A 19,307-nucleotide genomic window follows, 5' to 3' on the forward strand; every position below is an offset into this window, starting at 1 on the left:
AAAACAAAGAGAGAAAAATTATAGACATAGTAGTAAGGTTAGGAAAATTTAACATTTAAACATTTTATGAAAGAAAATACAGCATTAAATTAAAAATGATTAATCGACTTTCTGAGACTCAGCGGTAAGCTGAAACCTAAATTTTGATTCTCTTCGGAGGACAGAGTGCACACAGCCTATTTTGTGATAGAAACACAAACAAGTATACCTAGTTTGTCAATCAAGCAACAGTATGTTTATAAAATTACGAATAATCAGATGATGTTTTGTTTTTGGAACTATAAAAGTAATTCAAAATCTTGTAAAAAACAAGATATCCAATCAAGCACATTTTTCTCTCCCTTAGCTTTCTCTAATTAAGACACGATATTTAATACTCTTTTAAATATCCAAACATTCTTTCAGAATCACTGAAACATTTGGAAAATATTTGGAATTTTTGCCGATGTAAAGCAATACGAAATAGTTTATCACAAATTTCTTTACAAAGCTTCCGCGCACTCATTTCAGATTATATGTGGTTTATGAAAAAACGAATTGGAAAAATTGAGTATATAAATTTAAAGAGAACAAAGCTAATTTAAATATTTGAAATGCTCATATATTAATACATTTAAAATATTAATTCAGAGGATGTTAAATACCGACCATAATGTATTAGTAAATACTCTAGCTTTCGAAAATATTTTTATAAATTTACATATTTATGAAGATCACGTATATTTTTGGCCCGGCATGGCCTAGCGCGTAAGGCGTGCGACTCGTAATCCGAGGGTCGCGGGTTCGCGCCCGCGTCGTGCTGAACATGCTCGCCCTCCCAGCCGTGGGGGTGTATAATGTGACGGTCAATCCCACTATTCGTTGGTAAAAGAGTAGCCCAAGAGTTGGCGGTGGGTGGTGATGACTAGCTGCCTTCCCTCTAGTCTTACACTGCTAAATTAGGGACGGCTAGCACAGATAGCCCTCGAGTAGCTTTGTGCGAAATTCCCAAACAAACAAACAAACAAACACGTATATTTTTCGACAACTAAAACTACACATAGATCAAACAAATTGAACTATTAATATAATAAAAGAAATAAAGCGGGTATAATCTCGACTGCAAAGTAATATTTGCTGGCAGTAAAATTGAAATAAGAAATTACAAAATAATGAATTCCTTGTATTTGAGGAATACACGCTATTGTTTGGGAAAACAACAGTAACTCAGAAAATAAAAGCAAAAGTAAAGAGAAAAATTCGTTGCGTTATATTGATATAAGTTTATGTACTTTTTCAAAATGGTGATGAAAGAATAATAACATTATGGATTTATAAAATTTAACTTTTATCATTTTATTTATGTACACTCTCAAGTGTAAAAATTATAATTTAAATACTAACATTTAGTATTTTTTTAATCTACTGTCACCTAGTGGCCGGTTAATAGCCGGAGTATAAGTGACGTGTATATGAACATATCGTTGTTTCTAGTGTAATACTAATAACTGAAGGCAGAAAGGTGGACTTAATATCGAGAAAGTAACATATTTTGGTGTTTTATTATATATTATAAACAAAATGCTGGAATATTTGGAGGATGTTAAGCGAATGAATAAGCGTCAAGTAAGATTGAGTTATTTTTTTTCTAATGTACAATTGCTTTTATATTTCCTTATGACGAGAAACCCACTTGAAGTAAAAATGTATCTCAGGACGGCTGGTATAGGTATTAACACTTTTGCAAATGAAGAGGAGAACAACGTTTCGACCTGAAGATGATTTAAGAAGGTAGAAACGTTGTTGTCTGCCTTATTAGTAAAAGTCTTAATGCCCATACCAGCTGTCTTGAGATACATAATTGCTTTTACATTTAGTACAAGCTATTCGCTTTTTCAATTTGATTTCTGCATTAGCGTTACGCCTTGGAACTTAACAAAATTCAAAGTACTAATAACAGCAATACTAAATGGTTGTCGTAACAAATGTGAGATTAAAGTTTTAATTTAGTTTATGAATTTTATATATATGTTGCTTGTGAACATAAGTAAAGTAATATAATCATTTAAACAACGGTGTTTTTGAGTACACAATGACTAATTTACCTTAAATATTAAGTGAATCAGTCTTTGTACAAGAAAACTACTCAGCCATAAACTAGCGTAGTAAGAGTTAGAAGATACTTTATAATAAAATATACTCTGCCATATGTCAGAGTTCTTTTATAATAAGTTAATTGCATTTTTCGTTTTAGCCTGCTTATTTGGAAGTGTGGTCTGGTGAATGTAAACGTCTGATAGAGAATTATTTGAAAGGGATTTTCATTCTTATTTTGATGGTTCTTGATTGGTATTTGATGGTTTTAGTTTCTACTAGCTGATAACGATTACTTGTTTTAATTTAGTGGAGTGTATTAATGCATTGTCTGTCAGAACATTTTGTTCTGCTGACACAAGGAAAGTATGATCAAGGTAGTTTGTCTTTATCTGTCATTGGTACAGAAGAAATGTGATTTTTAATCATGGTCACTTGTTGTTCACTGACTTCAAATTGAAGTAAATCTTAATTATTTTAAGTGTAAGCCAGAGGAACTGAAGTTTACAACAGTTGTTTAGAGTTACAGTGAATCACCAGTTGAGTAAATACCAACTGTGTATTCAATACTTTCCAATGTAATTCAATTTTCTTACCCCACTAAGCATGAAATATAGATAGCAAGTGACCATCCATTTGGTCCTTTAAGTGTAATGCCTTATTGTCCACTACCAATACAACTGAAATAAATCTTAGTGATTAGAATAAAGGTTTCAGTACAATTCAAACCAAATAGGTTTGTCATTTATTGTATTCTAAAGTTCAACTATCCCCCCCCTCGATCCATACCAGTGTGATTTTCTTAGCTAGTCATCTATGTGTAGTACCTCATCAAAAACTTGTTCAAAAGTTAATAAATCATATCAAAACGGTTTTGGTATCCATACCAGTGTGATTTTCTTAACTAGTCATCTGTGTGTAGTACCTCATCAAAAACTTGTTCAAAAGTTAAATCATATCAAAACGGTTTTGGTATCCATACCAGTGTGATTTTCTTAACTAGTCATCTGTGTGTAGTACCTCATCAAAAACTTGTTCAAAAGTTAAATCATATCAAAACTCTTCAGCTCCCAAAATGTTAAGGGGAGTATATGTATGTTAGCATTCTTTTATAATGTCACATCTAACTAAATAATTTTGGAAAGTTAATGATTTTATCATTAGGAGGAATTGGCTATATGAGAAAGGTCTATTAGTGTAATTACTCTGATGTTTATTCACATCACAATGACAGAGTATATCCATTTGACAGTAGGAAGTGTGAGTGTTACTGTAATAAATAACATAAAATATGAAGTCATACTAAAAACAAACATTTCAAATGTGTTTAGAATGTCTTGGAGATTATGCAAATATATGAGATTTTGGGGATGAAAATTAGTTGTTTTTTATTGTAAGAGGAAATCTCTTTACACTAGAACTAGAAACAAAACAGGCTTTATTTTCACAAACAAATCTTTAGTAAAAATATTTAATTAAAAACCTAATCTTTTGTGTACAAATAATTTGTAATCTTTACTAAAAGTTTAACAAATTTTAAAAGATACACATGCTGTATTAAAAGCTACAGTGTAAATAATTGTGTAGAAATGTGTAGAACTTGTGTGTATTATACCAAACCTGTAGCAAAAGGGTTAATATGTTCACAGAAGTGAATACAAGTTTCCTGATTTACTTATTTTTAAAAATGTAGTACAGTTTGTAAACATCATTTAATCTAATCTATCAACTAAAATTATAAAATAAAATAAAAAATTGAAATATCAAACATGGTAAAAAATCACACTTTGCAATTTAAGTAGGAAGTGTGAGGACATTAAAAGAAATACCGTTATTACTTATTAAAGAATCCAAAAATATCTGAAGGTAAAAGTATGTGTTTCAATATTATTTTTCAATAATACATACATTTCAAGGTATTTATAAAGTTAAATGATATGTGTACATTAGTTATTCATTATAAAATGAATGTTGTTAAATAATAAAACCATTTATTTATAGCTTGTGTATCAAGCACTAAATTTTGGTATGATCGTATCCTCTGCATTGATGATTTGGAAAGGCTTAATGGTAGTTACAGGCAGTGAAAGCCCGATTGTCGTTGTTCTGAGGTAAGATAATATCTCATGAATGTTGTTTAGTGTAATGTGGTTAGATATTTTTATCTGACAGTGTAATATAACACTACATTGTTTAACAAAAGTGTATTTATTATATTGTAAGAAAACACGTGCAAATAAGTTTGGTATTTGTACAAAAACTAAAATTACAAAGTTTACAGTAATTTTAAGTTCTGAATGTCTGTAAAATTTAGTTTTTTTAATTAGATAGAAAGATACACAATATTACAATAAACAGGTCTGGAATGAACAAACTTACCTGAATTATTAAGTCTTGTGAAATAAGTATATAGTACTGATCTGTAAAATTGGTAACCTGTCAAGTTCTAGCAAATAAATTATATTTATTGAGCATGTACTTCAGTGTTCAGAGTAACCTGTCAAGTTCTAGCAAATAAATTACAATATTTATTGAACATGTACTTCAGTGTTCAGAGTAACCTGTCAAGTTCTAGCAAATAAATTACAATATTTATTGAACATGTACTTCAGTGTTCAGAGTAACCTGTCAAGTTCTAGCAAATAAATTACAATATTTATTGAACATGTACTTCAGTGTTCAGAGTAACCTGTCAAGTTCTAGCAAATAAATTACAATATTTATTGAACATGTACTTCAGTGTTCAGAGTAACCTGTCAAGTTCTAGCAAATAAATTATATTTATCTGAACTATGGATTAAAATTTTTCTAATATTTTGTTAAACTGAGGGAGTACTACAGTGTTTTTGAAGTAAGATAAATTCTTGAATATTTTGTAATAGTAATGCCATATCAGAATTTAGTTTTCACTTTTGTTACTCATATAACATTTTTATTCAGTGAATATTCATTTTTGATTTTGGCACTACTTAAACATTTATAGAAATATACTTTTTAAGTACAAATTTATTTTTTCAAAGTGGAAGTATGGAACCTGCATTTCATCGAGGAGATCTGTTGTTTTTAACTAACCATAAGGAGGATCCCATCAGAGTTGGAGACATCGTTGTTTTTAAAATAGAAGGTCGGGATATTCCTATTGTCCATAGGGTACTGAAGCTACATGAAAAGTGAGTCATTAACATTTTTTTGTGAGTTTTTAAGTTAAGTCTCCTACACACAGTTTTAAAATAAAGGAAAAACTTGTAGCATGAAAATTAAAGTTTTGTTTATATGTATAGCAAGAAAAGTGTTTTTAATGTCTGTTATTCAATTTAAGTTGGTAAAACAGCAGTAAGTTTTTAAAAACAAATTACTTGTTTTATTTGTAAACAAAACTTTAAGTATGAATGCAGTGGCTTGAATGTTAAATGTAAAAGTTACTGAATTGTTAGAAGTACTTCAATGGCTAAAACCATTCTATACAGCTTATAAGTAAGTAAACAGACTCCCATCTAAGGGAAACAGCTTTATTAAAAGAAACATAAGGTACAAGATTAACATTTGTGTTAATTAGATCTGCTCTCTGCAATATTTAAAGCAAAACATGGTTGTTTATCATATTTACATTATTTAAAGTCTGGGTCTGCATCACACTTTTGTTGAAGAACTTGGATGATGGTGCCCACAAAAGTCAAGGATGGATTACATGTGCTGATTGGGCTTTCTACAAGAGTGGTGATGCCATGGTCTTCAAGCCATCATTTTGTAAGATGTGCTGAATGAACAGTAGCCCCCAACATTACATGAAAATAGTGCTCATCTGGTCTTCACAGGTCTCGCTCAAGAGAAGTGGTGACTGTCTATTTGGATATGATTGGCCACCTGCTGCAAAATTTCTGTACACCATGATAGAAATACTACTGTATTTTGTTGTGACTTGCCAACTGCTCAGTAAGATTTTCTGAGAGTATTGTAGACAAATGCAGGTGTATCTACTGTTCAACAGTTGTGCAAGTCTGGACACATCATCTGAACAAAATGCACATTCCAACAGGCTAGAGAATATATCTAATGCTCACTGTTGTTGATGTATGGTGTTGCCAGGAATGACAAGTGGTTTACATTTACCCAAACTATCGTTTGACTGAGAGTGTTAAGTTACACTTCCCTGTGTGACACACCTGTGTGAAACACAGGTTATTCTACACTATTCTCACAGTTTGTTTGGAGCTCTTGGGCTGTGCAGAAACACTTATTTATCAAAATCACTGGAACTACTGTAGACAGCAGTATTGCAAGTACCTTTACTGGACTTTGTTAAACTGTGCAATCTCATGAAAATTGTTTTAATTACTAGGATCCTTATTATATTCTATAGACTGAATTACGTCTGTTTTATATGTCAGGGTTATCATGTTATGAGGATGGCTGACTTGTATTTTTCAGGGTTTCTTTAGGCTCATTGTTATCAGTAAATAAAGTTGTTGGGATGTTAAAAAAAATCTAAACGTAAATTTTGGTGGGAGAATTATAATAAAAAAACATTTATTGTCTGTCTAACAGTTAAACTTGCAATCAGTAGAAGTATTAATATATTATCTTTTGTTTCTTTATTTAGAGAAGATGGATCTGTTAAAATTCTAACCAAAGGTGATAATAATTCTGTGGACGATCGTGGACTGTATGCAGCTGGTCAGCTGTGGCTAAACAAAAAAGACATTGTGGGTCGTGCAAGAGGGTGAGATGTTAGATGGTTTCTTATAAGTGTCAGCTTTGGACAGGACTTCTGTTAATATCAGTGCAATAAAGCGTAAAACCTCAGCTAGAGTTTAAGTAGGCCACGTATGATTAGTTATAATGTGATATTACACATGTTGGTTTAAAGATACGTCGAATTGTGTTTGCTAATTTAGTATCCTTGTTATTAGATCTGCTGTTACTAGAACTGTTAGGTTGTAAAGTTAGTGTATTCAAATACTCGTGTACATTTGAATTTGATGTCATGCATATTTTGTATCAGAATGTTCAGTGATTTTTAGAATAATTTCTTAAATTTCATCCACGCTAAAAAAGCTGATAATGAAGCAAATATTCTACGTGTTTGTAAAAATGATTGGACGTCTTTGTGAACAAATAACTGTATTTATAACCTTGACGTTTGAATAATACAGCGTTAAAATCACGTGCCGTGTTTATCTTCTATATGGTTTTAAAATTCTCAATAACTATAAATTATTTTGTTGGAACAATACAGAGTAATGTTTTCTACAGGTAATAAAATTAATTATCCATGTTTATAAATGTAGATATTGTACACTTGTTGAATAATAAAAGAAAATTAATAAAATTACTTAGAATACATGCTTGATCTCTCTTGTAGGTAAATGTTTCAAATGTTTTAATACATTCATATCAATAAAAAAAACATAACCAGAGAGCTCTTAAAAGGTGGCTCCCAAAGAAGAAAGGTCCACCTTTTGAAAGTGTTCAGGTTGTAAAGTCTTTGTCGTTTTCTGTGTAATCTTCTTGAACCTCCATGTTTTTCTGATATCAATAATAAGTTTATATGTAATAAAGTTTGAAGATTAGAGTTGAGTCTGATAATTAACGTAAATTCTATAACCCAATAGCAATGCAATTACATGTAATTCAAATACACGTATTTAATATTCCTTCACATGTTTAAAATTGGAAATATATTTCAGGTTTGTTCCATATGTAGGAATTGTTACAATACTTATGAATGACTATCCAAAACTGAAGGTAAGTCATGTAAAGATGTCTTCTTGTTGAAGTTAATCTTTTAAAAATGAATCTCCATTTAAATAGTAGCATTTGATTTCAGGAAAAATCTCTAATGTTTGAGTTAATAAATATTTTATTAGCACTATTTACATCTTCTGTTTCTAGTTCATGATTTTACTGTCTGGTTGCTCTTTGAAGTATTTACCCTAATTATGTGAAATTTAAAATTATTCTTATTAACAGTACTTTAACCTATTAGGGTCATTCCATGTCAGATCATCCAGGGGGCTGCAGGTGACCCTTTCAGAATGCCTTGAAAACATTCACATGTGCTCATCTACCCATATAATGAACAATTACCAAAGATTAGATCAATATCTCTAATAGTTTCTGATTTACAGCCTTGTAAAATGTAATTTTTTGTTATTTTTGGTGAATTCATTTTTGGGCAACTTTGGCTGTTAAAGCTGCAAGAGTAATGGTGGTAGAAGGCTGAAATTTGCTACACTGACTAAATTAATCTCACAGAATTCAAAAATGGTCTCAAACCACGTTTATCTCTCTTAGGATTTTTATAGTGAGGCTGTAAAATCACTTGAAAACCCAAAATTGTAAAAAACATTGGTTTATTTAATAAGCCATAGCTCTAAGACTTAATATGATACAAAGCTGATTTTTTCTAATTTTCTATAACTGTAGCTGGTAACCCTGTTGGTCCTGCTGGTTAGATGTAACAAGAACTGTAGCTAGTAACCTGTTGGTCCTGCTGGTTAGATGTAACTGGAACTGTAGCTGGTAACCCTGTTGGTCCTGCCAGTTAGATGTAACAAGAACTGTAGCTGGTAACCCTGTTGGTCCTGCTGGTTAGATGTAACTAGAACTGTAACTAGTAACCTGTTGATCCTGCTGGTTAGATGTAACTAGAACTGTAGCTAGTAACCTGTTGATCCTGCTGGTTAGATGTAACTAGAACTGTAGCTAGTAACCTGTTGGTCCTGCCGGTTAGATGTAACAAGAACTGTAGCTCGTAACCTGTTGGTCCTGCCGGTTAGATGTAACAAGAACTGTAGCTCGTAACCTGTTGGTCCTGCCGGTTAGATGTAACAAGAACTGTAGCTCGTAACCCGTTGGTCCTGCCGGTTAGATGTAACAAGAACTGTAGCTCGTAACCTGTTGGTCCTGCTGGTTAGATCTAACTTGAACTGTAGATGGTAACCTGTTGGTCCTGCTGGTTAGATGTAACTAAAACTGTAGCTAGTAACCTGTTGATCCTGCTGGTTAGATGTAACTAGAACTGTAGCTAGTAACCTGTTGATCCTGCTGGTTAGATGTAACTAGAACTGTAGCTAGTAACCTGTTGATCCTGCTGGTTAGATGTAACTAGAACTGTAGCTGGTTACCTGTTTGTCCTGCTGATTAGATGTAACTAGAACTGTAGCTAGTAACCTGTTGGTCCTGCTGGTTAGATGTAACTAGAACTGTAGCTGGTAACCTGTTGGTCCTGCTGGTTAGATGTAACTAGAACTGCAGCTGGTAACCTGTTGGTCCTGCTGGTTAGATGTAACTGGAACTGCAGCTAGTAACCTGTTGGTCCTGCTGGTTAGATGTAACTGGAACTGTAGCTAGTAACCTGTTGGTCCTGCTGGTTAGATGTAACTAGAACTGTAGCTCGTAACCAGTTGGTCCTGCTGGTTAGATCTAACTTGAACTGTAGCTGGTAACCTGTTGGTCCTGCTGGTTAGATCTAACTTGAACTGTAGATGGTAACCTGTTGGTCCTGCTGGTTAGATCTAACTTGAACTAGATTCCACAGGTCAGCCCATCCCACCATGGCTTATTACAGCCCCCAAATGTTACCTTTCTTTCAGTCACCTAAAAAAGGCAGATTCTCCAGATTGGAAGTACCGTCTTTTATTCAATGAATATCTTTCAAACAATCATTCAGTTCCCATTTATACAGATGGTTCCAAATCAGGTAATTCAGTGGGCTCTGCTATGGTTTGCTATGGGTCAGTAGTTGCGCACAGAATCCCTTCTACAGCTTTTGTGTTCACTGCTGAACTGTATGCCATATCTCTTGCCCTGGATCATATTGCAGCTGAGCAGTACTCCAACTGCACTATTTATACTGATTCGCTTTGTTCTATAGTTGCCTTGGAATCGCTACACGTTAGCTCACATCCTATTCTCGCTGATATTCGAAATCGACTGGCCCATTTCTCATTAGCAGCTACTTCAATCCAGTTTTTCTGGATATCAGGCCATGTCCGTATTCGCGGATACGAGCTTGCAGATATGGCAGCTAAATACGTCTGCTTCAGCACCATCACTCCTATGCCTATTCCGTACATGGACTATGGTGTTGTCTTCAAGGCTCGGCTCCGTGCCAGCTGGCAGTCCACTTGGAGTGAGCAACGTGACAACAAACTTTTTCAAATTAAACCTAAAATTGGACTTTGGCCATCTAGCTTCCGTAAAGTTCGGAAGGAGGAAGTTGTTCTCACTAGGCTACGCGTTGGTCACAGTTTTTTAACTCATCAATTTCTTTTATCTGGAACTGATGCACCAATGTCTAGTTTGTGTAACACTCAAATCACTATCAGCCACGTTTTACTTTCTTGCCATTGTTACAATTCTCGACGACGGCAATATTTTAAACATATTTTTTCCCAGGGTCAGTCTGTAACATTGGACAGAGTTATTGGTGATGGTGACTCTGTCCACCTTGATAATGTTTTTAATTTTTTAATGGCCATTGATCTTTTTAATCTCATTTAAGTGTTGCATATTTATTCATTACACCTTTTTAATTGTGGTTCCTTTTTTACAGTTTTAATCTCTCTCATTCAATTTGACATTGGACAATGGCCAGAACATTAAATAACTCGACACCAGGACTGGAAAGGCCAACTTCAGGTGACTAACACTACTGTTTGAACTATCCGTTTGAACTATTCGTTAGTCGTCCTGGCGAGTTGTTATTATACTTTTGCTGCATATCATTTCACACTTTTACTACTTTACTTTTTAGTACTGGCCATATTGACTCATAACCCGGAACCAGGACTGGAAAGATCAACTTCAGGTGACTGACGGTGGTTTTTATACTTACCTGTTAGTCTTCCTGGCGGGTTATGATCATTACCATTCTGCTACAGGTAGTTCTTTACAACTTTGTTGACTGGATGTCAACATTGGTTTTTACGCCATTTTCTGTTTTAATTGCCGTTTTGCTTTTATCTTCAATTACTTTTACAAATTTTACTCCATTTACTTGACTTTTATCTTTTACTGGACATTTGGCTACTCATTATTACGATTTTGCTTTTAAAACTTTTATTCTTTTACATTTTGATAATAGCAGCTATGACACATAACCCGGAACCAGGACTGGAAAGGCCAACTTCAGGTGATTGACGGTGGTTCTTGAACTTACCTGTTAATCTTCCTGGTTATGATCATTACCATTTTGCTAGAGTAAATATTTTACAACTTTGAAGACTGGATGTCACCATTGGTTTTTACACCATTTTCTGTTTTAATTGCTGTTTTGTTTTTACCTTAATTTACTTTTACAAATTTTACTCCATTTACTTGACTTTATCTTTTACTGGACATTTGGCTACTCATTATTACGATTTTAGTGTCTTTTAAAACTTTTATTCTTTTACATTTTGATAATAGCTGCTATGACACATAACCCGGAACCAGGACTGGAAAGGCCAACTTCAGGTGATTGACGGTGGTTCTTGAACTTACCTGTTAATCTTCCTGGCGGGTTATGATCATTACCTTTTTGCTGGAGTAAATACCTTACAACTTCTTATACTCTGCCTTCTATCTTAACATTGTAGACTAGGTGTCAACATTGGTTTTATACTTTTTTTTTACCTTCATTTCCATTTATGTCTATTACTACATTTATTTATTTTTTTTATTACATTTTTACCGAATGTCTGGTGCAGATAGCCTAGCTGCTTTGTGCCATAAAACACTAAATCAATCAATCAATCAAAGTAACCTGTTGATCCTGCTGGTTAGATGTAACTAGAACTGTAGCTGGTTACCTGTTTGTCCTGCTGATTAGATGTAACTAGAACTGTAGCTGGTTACCTGTTGGTCCTGCTGATTAGATGTAACTAGAACTGTAGCTGGTTACCTGTTGGTCCTGCTTTATTTTGCTGGTTTGATGGATGATGTTATTGGTTGATGTTTATTTTCCAGTTATGATGATAAATTGGTCTATTGTGATTTATTTTATTGAAAAAAAAAGTTTTGAGATGTTTTCATTATATCAGGTTTTATTGTAAATATGCAGTTCTAATTATATTTCTAGACCATTGAGTCTTTTTTATACATTTAGTGCACATTACTATATCAAATTTTAATTCAAATTGTTAACACACACTTAAATACAAAACAGCTACAGGCAATATTTAGGTACCACTGAGTGGAACGTATGATTAACTGTTCTAATCAATGTAATGTGGATTAGATGTTGTGAGAAAGTCATTTTCTATACCTCCTTTATCAATTAGTTTTCCATAACTTGACAATGGGTGTTGCTGCATTCTTTTTACTCAAGATTATAGATGGTTAGTGCAAATAGAAATTGTGTAGCTGTGCTCAAATATTTGATCCAAAACAAAACTAAAAAAACAAGGTTTTATTCATTGAGCTCTTTTTATCAGTTTTTTGTTTCTAACTGGTTTGTTAATTTTGTTTCAGTATGCAGTACTTGGATGCCTTGGACTCTTTGTTCTAGTTCATCGAGAATGAATCGAGTGGAGATTGAAAGAATTTTATCTCATTCTTGTGAATGTTTTAATGAGAAGGACATTATATTAAGGATAAGGGAATGAAACATCATATATATATCTGGGGAAATTCTGATGCCTGGAATCTGTTTCCATGTTATGAATAATTTCAACAGCCTGCATTTATATTCTGAAACATTTGTACTTGTATTTTTCAGAGTATGTCATTTAATAATATCTTATTGTTTTTTTTTTTGTTTTTTTTTGAAGTGTCATGCAAGATGTTTAATAAACTTATTTCTCATATAAATACAGACATCACAGAGTTAAAACCCAGTATGTGTTAAATGCGTGTTTTAGGTGATGCCACATTTGACAGTTTTTGGAAACGCTATCTCGTGTGCTCTTTCAACAGTGAAATAATTGGCTATTTAAAGCATATATCTAGATATCAAAAATCCCTACGTGAGGTTTTTTACAAGATAGTTTTGTTTGTGAGATGTTCTTAAGGAGACACTTCAGTTAGATAATCAGTATTTAAACATGGTTTCATCCTATATGTGAGGTAATTGTGGGTTATTGATGTGGAGAAATTATTCCATAAGTGTGTGTATTTTTTACATAGTCTCACATTGACTAACTCTACCATAAAATACTGATATTAAATATACAAAGGTTAGGTTCTGGAAGTTTAAACAGCACCTGGGTATAAATTGAATGATTTCAGACCTAACTTTAACACCTTTATTACAAAATGCTCAAAAATAAGAATTCTAATCAAAATATAGAAAGTTTTGTGGTTTCCTTGTCTAGCAAGCTTCCATTCATGGACAGTGCACCATATGAATTAGTTTTATCCATTTAACTGTTTCTGGATGAAAAATTCAAACAACCATTATCTTGGGAGTGAACTTAGGCTATTCTGAATGACCAGTTAAGCTATACTTTGTTTTATTTGTATGGGAATAATTAGTTGTATTCAACTTTTTCTAAAACAAATTTATAAAAACAACAGTTGAACGTAGTCTTTGATCTTGTAGCACAAACTTAAATATTTCAAAAACATGTTATATTGTGAAATTTTTTTGTTTTACTGGATATAACTATAAAAATCAAAATGAAATCTGGCCCAGGTCGTAATTAAATGACTTTGTCATTGTCTTGGTTATTAAATATTTATTATAAAGTTATCATTGCTATTAATTTGCTGGTATTAGGGGTCTGTCATCCTAGAGTATAAGGGGTCGTCTGGGTAGTATACAGATGAGGAGTGAACGTTAAAGTTATGTACAATATAAAGTTATGACAGCTGTCTCGGTCATGAAAGTTCTTAGCTATGTTTTGCAATATAATAAAACATGAAGTTGACCATTTGTTTTCACAAAAACAGTGGTTTTCATTGGATTTTGATTAAAGTTTTATTTCTACACATACAGAAGTAACTAGTAATATTTGTTTTGTTAACAGCTTAAAAATATTTCATGTTATGAGCTACAATTGGTAATAATATTAATTTCTTATCTCATGTTTTTAGTTATGTCTGCAGTGTTTACTGTTATTTAAAATGTCTAAACTATACCATGTAGTAATGTGCTATTGTTTTAAGTGTTAGTAAGGTTTCACACCTAATGGCGTTCAACCTCAAACATAAAAGAATGTGTAGACTTTTCTGTAAACTTATCAGCTCAACATCCATGACTGAATAAAATGAGTCTTCCAGTCTTGTTGAGTGCTTGAAACACACACAAGCTGATGGTAGTTGGGCTGGAATTGTCACATCTTTGCTGATGGGTTAAAGATGAACAGAAAAACTAATAAAACATTTAATTTCCAGAGAAATACTTAATGGTTTAATAAGTTTCTTAGTTACTGACAGTGTGCATTATGTTATTGAAAACATAAAGAGCATGTTCTGTCTGGTAGATTGAAGTGTCAGAATTCCCCACCTTACACTAAACTAAGTTCAAATGAAGAAATGTGTAAACCTGTAATTATATCTAGCTGAATTTGTATTGCTTTTCTATCTGGTGCTGATAATAAAATGTCCAACTCATCATGGCTGCTGTTATGAGTCCACATATTTAAGTCGATTGGAGATGGAATGAAGAAAAATGACAGTGAATAATATTAAAAATGTATTCTCAAGACGGCTGGTATGGGTATTAAAACTTTAAAATAATGTACAAAACAACTTTTTGACCTTCTTGGATCATCTTTAATTTAAAGTTTTAATACTCGCATCAGGTGTTTTCAGAATACAGTTTTACTTCTAGTCATCACGGAGTGTATAAAGGTGGTTATTGAGTTTGGTGAGGTTAAGTCAACTTGTTTAATTAATAGTACTGGCTCTGTTGACTCAAGCCTTCCTAATGCCCTAAAATCACTAAAATCTGTTAGTGATTTTATGAATAGTATTCATTTTATTCTAGCATTATACCACTGATGTTTTAAGGCTACCTGGAAATAATTCTTTGTTCTGAAATATACGGTTAAACTAGTTTTTTGATAAGAAAAGGTAAATTATTCATAGGTTTTCAATAAAAATGTTTGTCAAAAGTTAGATTGCATACTTACACACAATTGTCTTTTGAGCTACATGGTATAACTCTGGCTTTATGTCTCTTTTAACAACTGGCAACCTTTGGCCTGTTTTCTTTCTAAACCTCCCATTTAAATCTGGTCATTGGGCAGACTCAATTTAGCTTGTGATTAAAACAAGTAGAACTTGTACACACACAAGCTGTGATACTGTTCTGTGGACATCTAACCAGAACTTGACAAACAAATACATGTTTATATGTGTTTATACACCTGACAGTATTAACAAAATCATTCAATATTTATTTTTAGTTATTGACAGCAGTACATAATATATAACATTACATTATTAACAAATTGCACCACAGGAAGCTTTGCATACTTAATTTCCACTTTGGTTCTTTGTAATATGTTAAGCAAGCCTGTCCTGATCGGATTAGGCCACACTACTAGCAGCAAGTAATCATGGAATAGTTTGTGGTTTTAATAATTAAGGTTAAGTGTTATTAATTGTATTGTTGTTAAAGTCGCTTAGCAACTCTTCTGCTAGAAGTTGTTACATTAGTCTAATACTATACTTAGTTGTCTTCCTATACTGCATATACCTGTTAATATATCTGTACTGTTTAAACCTCGATTAGAGCCCCCCGCTAGTACAGCGGTATGTCTCCGGATTTACAACGCTAAAATCAGGGGTTCGATTCCCCTCGGTGGGCTGAGCAGATAGTCCTTTGTGGCTTTGCTATAAGAAAAACACACAAACCTGGATTAGGTTTTAAATTTTTAAAAATATAAAACTTTTATCTTCCAATATAAAAACGTAAATGGTAACACAGAATAATAATAATTTATAAAAATAATTCAGAAAAAGTAAGACATGATGTTGCATATTTTTATAGTTTAACGTGGAAAATATGGTCCCTAAGAAACAAAGGATCCGTGACTCTGGCTCATGCAGGAATATGGACCTGGATATCTTTTAAGAAAGCGGTTACTACTCTTAAGTGTTCAGTCAAATAACGAAGCTAATAATATTATAGAGAATAGTAGGGTATTTATGAAATACTAATTCTAACTTGGCGGTGGGTGGTGATGACTAGCTGCCTTCCCTCTAGTCTTACACTGCTAAATTAGGGACGGCTAGCACAGATAGCCCTCGCGTAGCTTTGTGCGAAATTCCAAAACAAACAAACAAACTAATTCTAACAGAAAGCTTCACGTGGCCTAGAGATAAGAATAAACTAATTATATAAACTCTCATCAGTACTGAAGTATTTCCAGGTAAAATATCACAATATGACTACCTTCTTGGTTACAGTGAGTTGAATGTGCGACCAAACACCAAAATATTATTGAAGTAGACTAGTTCCTTGAATGTTTCTAATATTAGCCACTTTAAAGTAAACAGTGTATTACGCAGACATGACTTTGGACTCATTTAGATTATCTTTCGTTAAAAAAGCAATCTAGTTCTTTCATTGGCTAGTTCGACTTGCAAGTATCTAGAAGTTAGGCTCAGTTTTTAATCTAATAAAATCCCTCTAACAATTCCAGACGTTGATCTAACCATGGTTTTAAAAAAGACATAAAGTTATTTCGTTAATCCAACTAAAATCAATACAGACCTTTGTGTACATTCCTGATGGAAACGATCAAGCACTCTCAAGTTTGTGTGTTACAAAAACTTCCTAGTGGTCTAAGGAAGTGGTGACGTGGTTCTTTGCTGGACATGTGTTAACATGGTGCTGAGTCACTGTTGTTCAACCCAATTATCTATGTGGTTCGACATACGCATTGTGGTATTCACCAAACAAGTTACTTTTTCTACATTGAACTAATTGTTAATACAGTCGTCGGCCAATGACATAAGCTGTGTCGGTTGCCTTCTATTTGCCTTTGGCCGCACCACAATGGGTGCAACCCTTAATGTTACTGATGGCATCAGTTACTTCTACTTTGTTTACTACGCTCAAAACCATTCCAACATGCAACTATATAGCAAATTATATATAGCTTAAAAGCAAGGGCGTAGATGTTTTACACCCGATGGGGGGATGATATTTATAACCACTTATGTGGACTGTTCAATTTGCAAATTGGTAGTCTCTGATTACGTGAACCTGAAAGCTGTAAACATGCAGTCACAGAGTAATCTTGTTGCCACAATACTTGTGTGTATACTTAGGCCTACTTACGAACTATCTCTTAGATCGAAAAGCGGCCCGGCATGGCCAAGCGTATTAAGGCGTGCGACTCGTAATCTGAGGGTCGCGGGTTCGCATCCCCGTCGCGCCGAACATGCCGTTCAGCCGTGAGGGCGTTATAATGTGACGGCCAATCCCACTATTCGTTGATAAAAGAGTTGGCGGTGGGTGGTGATGACTAGCTATTTTCCCTCTAGTCTTACACTGCTAAATTAGGGACGGCTAGCACAGATAGCCCTCGGGTAGCTTTGTGCGAAATTCAAAAACAAACAAACAAACAAGATCGAAAAGCTTAGACGCACGCCTATATTACAGATGTACATTTCGGCTACTGAAAAAGTTTACATCTAGGCCTAATTATATAAGTCTATTGGTAAGAACACGAGAATCACAAGAACAAACACACAAATCAACAGACAAAATTGTAGAGGGGATGATTGTATGCACCATACCCCCCACCTAAAATGAAGGGGGGATGTATACTCTCCATCCCCCCCAGGATCTTCACCCCTGCTTAAATGTAAAATCAGACTTCATTTCTTGTCGAGTGGATTACTTCTCCTAAATTCTAGACAAATCATATTATTTCATGCGTGGTTTCTATGATTACATAACAAAGTACTGAAAAATTGGACTTTGTTCATATTAAACAACAAAATATATAATGTAGTTTAATTTCCTTTACTACATACACTCTGGCAACCTGCTGTTCTTGGGTTCGTTTTGGGCAGCATCCGATGATTTGCGTGTGAAACATTAACTTATCATAAGTATGAACTTGTTATCCACTAGTCATAACTGTGTTATCACTTGGATGACTTGAAAGATCACAAAGTCTACTTGAGTCCTTCCAACTCCTTTATCTATTAGGTATTCAAACTTTTGCCCGTGTCAGCTCATACCAAATTTATATCGGTCCTGATAGAGTTAGGCTGACTATTAAACTATTTGGTGCATCAATTTTTTCTAGAGTATTTACAATAATATCCAATCCTGGACTTACTGCACCAATGGCTGGTATTGATACCATTGCCTATGTTGCTACTCAGTAAAGTGATAATGTCGAGGGTTAAATAGCGTTTGCTGAGCCATCAGATGGAACAAATACCTGTGCCATCTTTGCTAAATAGGAAAGGAGAGGCAGTTCCTTTGTGTTTCACTAGTCCACATGTGAAGCAAAGGCTTTGTTCTTCATGTCCCGGTTGATATAGAGACAGAAGCATCATCCATGAATGCAATGTGTATCCCATGGGCAGACGTTTCTACAACATATATTCCATGTCCAGACTTGTGTAATAAGCCAACTCGTTAGAGGGAAGTGTGGTTACATTACATTTCTTTCTAGGGGAGGTAGCTGAATGTTAAGCCTCTGATTGGTTCTAACTCGCCATAGTTGAGGTACTTCGTTCACACCATCCACGAGTCTAAATTGCCTAGTGTTGTAACAAAAGTTAATTGGGTCAATGAACTTATTAACTAGAATATATTTTAAATCTGTAGAGGCTGTTGCCATATATTGGTGCATCTTGTCTGCCAGCTCCTTCATGTCAGTCTCTTCAAGTCTTGAACTCGACTGATCCCTCATTGATTTGAATTGACAACACAGCTTGCACACAGTTGTCTTGCTGATTTTCATTTAAACATTTACAGTGTTGATGATTAAGTTATCTAAACTCTAAACCAGTCATTGCACATCTTGTTCCTTGGTCAATTAATTTTAGGCAGTAATTTGTTTGAAACGTTTCAGAAACTGGTCTGGGTTTTCCCTTGTTGTCTGTTTGAACATTGGAGACGTAATCTATTTGGCTTTACTTATACATACCTGTGTACAGAGTCAAATTCACTCTTTTTTATAATAATGACGGTCTTAATAAGGGGTCCTGCCAATGTTCCTGATTCTAATTAAAAACAAATGGTAGGAAATTCAACATCCCAATGGGCAGTTGGTCTCAAATTCAGAGCTACAGGGTAACAAGCTACTCGAGGCAGCTCATCATACAGCCCTGCA

At 33.8% G+C, this 19,307-nt stretch overlaps 1 protein-coding gene across 1 annotated transcript; it reads left to right on the top strand.

Annotated features, from left to right (window-relative positions):
• The first annotated feature begins 1,425 nt into the window (after nt 1–1,425).
• Nucleotides 1,426–14,613, top strand: LOC143243042 (signal peptidase complex catalytic subunit SEC11A). The gene is made up of 6 exons (XM_076486676.1): nt 1,426–1,605; nt 4,075–4,184; nt 5,094–5,243; nt 6,674–6,793; nt 7,761–7,818; nt 12,529–14,613. Exons 1-6 carry the CDS (start codon nt 1,561–1,563, stop codon nt 12,577–12,579), a joined length of 534 nt encoding a protein of 177 aa, XP_076342791.1. The 5' UTR covers nt 1,426–1,560; the 3' UTR covers nt 12,580–14,613.
• Nucleotides 14,614–19,307: the final 4,694 nt, after the last annotated feature.

This window comes from Tachypleus tridentatus, unplaced genomic scaffold (assembly GCF_004210375.1).
Source record: "Tachypleus tridentatus isolate NWPU-2018 unplaced genomic scaffold, ASM421037v1 Hic_cluster_2, whole genome shotgun sequence".
In the NCBI taxonomy this organism is placed as follows: Eukaryota; Metazoa; Arthropoda; class Merostomata; order Xiphosura; family Limulidae; genus Tachypleus; species Tachypleus tridentatus.

Coding starts and splice junctions, on each gene's coding strand:
- LOC143243042 (XM_076486676.1), top strand. CDS start 1,561: ATGCTGGAATATTTGGAGGATGTTAAGCGAATGAATAAGCGTCAA. Junction 4,185..5,093: donor CCGATTGTCGTTGTTCTGAG/GTAAGATAATAT, acceptor ATTTTTTCAAAG/TGGAAGTATGGAACCTGCAT. Junction 5,244..6,673: donor GTACTGAAGCTACATGAAAA/GTGAGTCATTAA, acceptor TTCTTTATTTAG/AGAAGATGGATCTGTTAAAA.